Source organism: Drosophila obscura, unplaced genomic scaffold (assembly GCF_018151105.1).
Source record: "Drosophila obscura isolate BZ-5 IFL unplaced genomic scaffold, ASM1815110v1 contig_186, whole genome shotgun sequence".
NCBI classification, from domain to species: Eukaryota; Metazoa; Arthropoda; class Insecta; order Diptera; family Drosophilidae; genus Drosophila; species Drosophila obscura.
In genome coordinates, this window is record NW_024542774.1 from 8,539,656 (window position 1) to 8,544,624 (window position 4,969).

At 53.2% G+C, this 4,969-nt stretch overlaps 1 protein-coding gene across 1 annotated transcript; it reads left to right on the plus strand.

Moving 5' to 3' along the window:
* Positions 1-589: 589 nt before the first annotated feature.
* LOC111081725 lies at positions 590-4,294 on the plus strand. The gene is given in 4 exon segments (XM_022377860.2): positions 590-1,760; positions 1,762-2,693; positions 2,759-2,916; positions 3,056-4,294. Coding segments are annotated over 4 exon segments (2,919 nt in total). The 5' UTR covers positions 590-962; the 3' UTR covers positions 4,087-4,294.
* Positions 4,295-4,969: the final 675 nt, after the last annotated feature.

A 4,969-nucleotide genomic window follows, 5' to 3' on the forward strand; every position in this document is an offset into this window, starting at 1 on the left:
ATTCGTCATTCGCCGTGTGGTTCTTCAATTACTTAAATTTAAACAGCCTCATTGCTAGGTGGCGCCACTTGAAAATGTATTGTATATACACATATATGTAGATATCGTTTAGCGCCATGGGTTTCATCAAGCACAAATATAATATCAAAGACTATTTATTTTGCCTTTGGTTTCATAACAGCCAGAGGAGTGCCGTAGCAGACAGTTGCATGGCAACATTCATTTATGGTTTCATAGCAGCCAGCCTTAAAAATCTCAAAGCATAGATAAGCATTTGTGGATTCTGTTTTATGTGTTTTGTGTGATATGTGATAAGGAATATTTAATTATAGAGTAATTTCAAAAGTATTCCAAATTACGAAAGACCCCAAGTGAAGACCGCCATAACGAATAGGTGACAAAATTATATGTACGCCATACATACATACATACATATGTACATTTCTATTCAGAGAGATTCTTCAGAGAGAAAGAATATTTCGAGAGGCAGGAATTCTTATACATACATACATGTAGCTATGGCCGAACAGCTGTTGTGGCAGCCAACCAAAAATATAGACAACAATTTGAAAATTTTGAGTTTTCCACACGCTCTCTCAGCAGTACGTTAGACGTGGTCGAGCGGGCAATGTAGGCGAAAAGTGACGATTCTAGCACATCTACATATATCATCCGAATAGATAAATTCCTATGAGTATTTGCGACTGTCTGATACATACCCACAAAAGATATCGAAAAATTCCAAATTAATTGGATGCTGCAATTTTCATTTTGCGGATCAAGTGTACATCCATTGGGGGGGCACTATAAAAAGAAATTGCAGCCCGAAAGTGATATAATTACAGCGAGCAATATCTGTGCTTTGGATGGGGAAAGCGAAAATATGAACCAGTTATAAATAGACGACATGAGCGAGAGCTAGCCCCAAAGATAGATCGAGAAAGTAGCACAGCACACTGGACATGGACGTGGAGCAGGCAGCCTCGGCCGAGGCCAGACAGCAGCACCAGCGTCATCGTCGCCGCCTGGGACGCAGCCAGCGCGAGCAGACACCCGTCACACAGCGCCAGCGGGAGGGGGAGGATTCTGGTGCAGATCCCTCCCCGCAGATGGTGCGCATGCAGATACGGCCGCCGGGCACTCTGTCCGCACACGAGAGCAAGATCCTGCGTCGCAGGGACAAGACTTTTGCCAGCACCGCGAGCAGAAGCCAATCCCAGCCACGAGAGGCCGAAAAGTTGAGCAGCCCGGCTGCCGTGCAGCTGATCAAGCACCGCAGCCTGTCCTCGCCCCGCCACAAGGAGGAGTCCAGCGAAAGCGAGCTGACCACCGGCAGCTCCTACGCAGCCACAAGCACACAGCCGATCCCCGTCGGTGGTGGCCAGAACGACACACTCAGCCGTCTGGAGCAGAACCTGCAACGATTCGAGGACGAGCGGAGGCGCTTCGAGGCCGAGAAACGGCTCTTCGAGCGAGAGAAGCGCGAGCACAAACAGCGCCATCGCCAGCAGCTGGACAACGAGGAGCGAAAGCGACTGCTTCAGAGCTACCGCAAGCTCAGCGATCGCATTCAGCTGCCCCAGGACGAGGAGGAGCGCCGCCGTCTGATCCACAGTCTGCGGCTGCAGCGGCATGAGACGCCAAAGGTGCGCAGTCGGAATCGCAGCAGCGGCTACGAGGAGTCATCCACGCAGTTCAGCTCATCCGAAGCGGATGTGGCAGAGGAGATGCCCTCGCGAAGGCCCATCAAGCCGCCACAAGAGCTACGTGGCTGCTCCCATTCGAGGAGCGCCACCTCCGCCCCCGTTAGCCGTCCCCAAGCCGGAGGATCGACGGTCCGTAAGTCGTAACAACTCCCTGTCGCCGGTGCGTCCGCAACGACGCTCCAAGACGCCCGAGCAGCGGGCGGAGATCAGCCGCAAGGACGAATATGTCGCGGTGGGGGAGTCTCAGACAGACTCCTTCCGGGCGCGACCCTCGGAGGCGGAACAGCAGTCGGAGCTGATGCAGAAGTACATGGAGGCAGCGGAGAGAGCGGCCAAAGCGGAGGCAGCCCTGGCCCAGAGCCTGGCGGGGGAGGGCGTGCGAAGAAGCGCCAGCCTGCGTCTGGCCGAGATCGAGTCGGGCCGCAAGGTGGAGGGCAAGCGGAGCTCCAGCCTGGAGAGGCCACTGAGAGCCAAGCGTTCTGCCAGCCTGGAAAGGAGCAAGGAAGTGGAACAAATTGTAGCTCCAGCCATATCGGAGGAGCCCATAGCAGAGCCCGAACCAGAATTGTCTCCAGGTGAAGTCACCATTCCGAAAGTGGAGCCCAAAGTGACGCTCCTGCAACGCCTGCGGAATCTCTTCAAGCGAAAGCAGAAGGCGGAGAAAGTGAAAACTATTGTCGTCAGAGATCTGGCCACAGAACCGCTGCCCGACAAGATAATTTCACGTCCGTTTGTGTTCCACTTCTGGCTGGAGGCACGGCACGAGTGGCGACGCCTCAAGATGGACTACCCGCGGCGCATGGAGGAGCTGCGATGCCTGCGTAACACCTGCATCGCGCACTGCATTTGTCTGGCCCTCCTGCTGGGCTTTGGGGGCCTCATGTTCCGCTACACGGAGGGGGCGTCCGAGGACATCTACAAGTGCGAGGTGCGCAAGGTGAAGCGAGATTTCATCGACAACCTGTGGGTCGTCAGCCACAACATGAGGTACTGAATCCCATTCGCCCCAGTGGTAGTCGGTGGTGAACCTCTTTTTGCTTTGTCTTTGCCAGAGAGGATGACTGGAAGTCGATGGCCCGCCAGAAGCTGCGAAAATTCGAGGATGAGCTGAATACGCTGGCCGAGTTGGGTCTACGTCGGTATCCGGGCCAGAAGTCCTGGAACTTTGTCAATTGTTTTATCTTCTGTTGGACCGTAATCACGACCATAGGTAACGGGGTCCTGGTGGATGGGGAATATCGCGATGCCTATAATGCCATAGCTCCACAGAGTATTCTAGATCAATAGATCCTCACAGTTCTAGTCTCGATGCATAAACCTAAAGATCTCCTTTTGCTCTTCCTCCACAGGTTACGGCCACATAACACCCAAGACGAAGCTGGGACGCTCCCTGACTATCATCTATGCCATCATCGGCATTCCCATGTTCCTGATCGTGTTGGCCGATCTGGGCAAGCTCTTCACGCGCTGCGTCAAGTTCCTGTGGGCCTATGTGCGTCGGGTGTACTACACCCGCTCGTGCCGCCGCATCCGGAAACAGCAGCAGATCCGTGACGCGATGACCGGCTTCAATACGGTCTACGACATGGCCATGCGGCGGCCCAGCATGTTCTTCGGCAAGTCGCCGGAGGAAGAGGCCGAGTCACAGGCAGACGCCGAGGCGGGCAGGTCGTTGGGCACATCGCACCCGGAGACACCCACATCGCCGTATCCGGAGACCTACGAGGTGGACGATGAGTTCAATCTGCCCGTTTCGGTTGCCTCCCTGCTGCTCATCTCCTACATCCTGCTGGGCACGGCCGGCTACGTGATGGTGGAGTCCGACTGGGAACTGCTGGACTCTTTCTACTACGTCTTCATCTCGATGTCTACCATTGGCTTTGGCGATTTGGTGCCCAGCAATCCCTTCTATGTGATGGTCAGCATGATATACCTGATCTTCGGCCTGGCGCTCACCTCCATGTTCATCAACGTGGTGCAGATCTGGCTGAGCGACCACTTCAAGCGGGCTAGCGCCAAAGTGGGTGCCACCATTGGCATGGGCATGGCCAGCGAGTTCGGTGACGAGGGCGGCAGCCAGCTGAAGACCCCGTCGGAGCTGGCTTCGGTGCACGGCTCGCGACTGGACCGCATCGAGGAGGATGGCCAGGAGCCATCGTTCACCCACCCGGGTCTGAATGGCTCTGGCACCAGTCCGCCGCCGCTCACATCCATCCTGCGCGCACCACGCCCAATGTCGCCCATGGATTTGAATGGAAGCCCGATGCCAGTGGATGCCAGTCCTCCGCCTCCTCCTCTGATGCCCAAGCGTCAGGTCTCTGTGGATCCCCCAGCGCCAGCGGAGGGGGAGAAGAAGAAGAAGAAGCACAGGTTCTTCTAGAACCGCAACCTGACATCCATCGCCTAGTACTAGAACCTCATAAATGACAAGGAAATTTCAATCGAATTAACACCGATTCGCCGCTGTTCTGAGCGAACAGTTGCACATTACACACACATTTTTATTGATTTGTTATTTAATTGTACTTCCCATCATTCTAGGCTAAGATTAATGTTAATATCACAATACAACTGCAGTTGCCAAAATATTTCATACTCTTTATTGAACGTTATTATGCTGCCAGCCGCAATCAATGCCAACTGCGCTTAGATGAGAAATGGCTGATCTTGCTATCTCCCTCTGTCGACTGCATGTCGACTTACATGTGTTTGTGTCTGATAATCCGAATGCAGAAAGAGACAGGATAAATCCAAATGCATAGGGAGAGAGGACCCAGCTGCACATCTGTCTGCTGAGGAGAAGGGGGAGGAAGGAGCAGAGTCAAGGCAGGGGTGCCAGACAGAGAGCGAGAACCAGACAGCAAAGAGAAGTGCAAGGTATATAGCATATGAGGTATTTTACCCTTACTCTCTCTCTCTCTCGCTCGGAAGCACACTCACACATTGACTAAATCAAGCTATGCTAATAATAATATTTATATATGTACATCAATTAGTATTATTAGAAAACCTTGTACTGAAGCAGCTGCTCTTTGACTGCTCTCACAAGCTGGCATACCTTTAGGTTGTTTTTACCTTGTCGAATCCAACAACAAAACGAGCAACATGAGGGGTGAGAGAGCGGCAGGCACAGCACAGGAAACGTTGAGCTGAGAGCGTTTCGTTTCGTCCTCGCTCTCGCAAACGACAGGACATCAGCAACCACAACGCTCGTCGCTTGGCTTCGTGTTCGGGTTTACTTTCGTTGGCATTTGGTAGCGTTT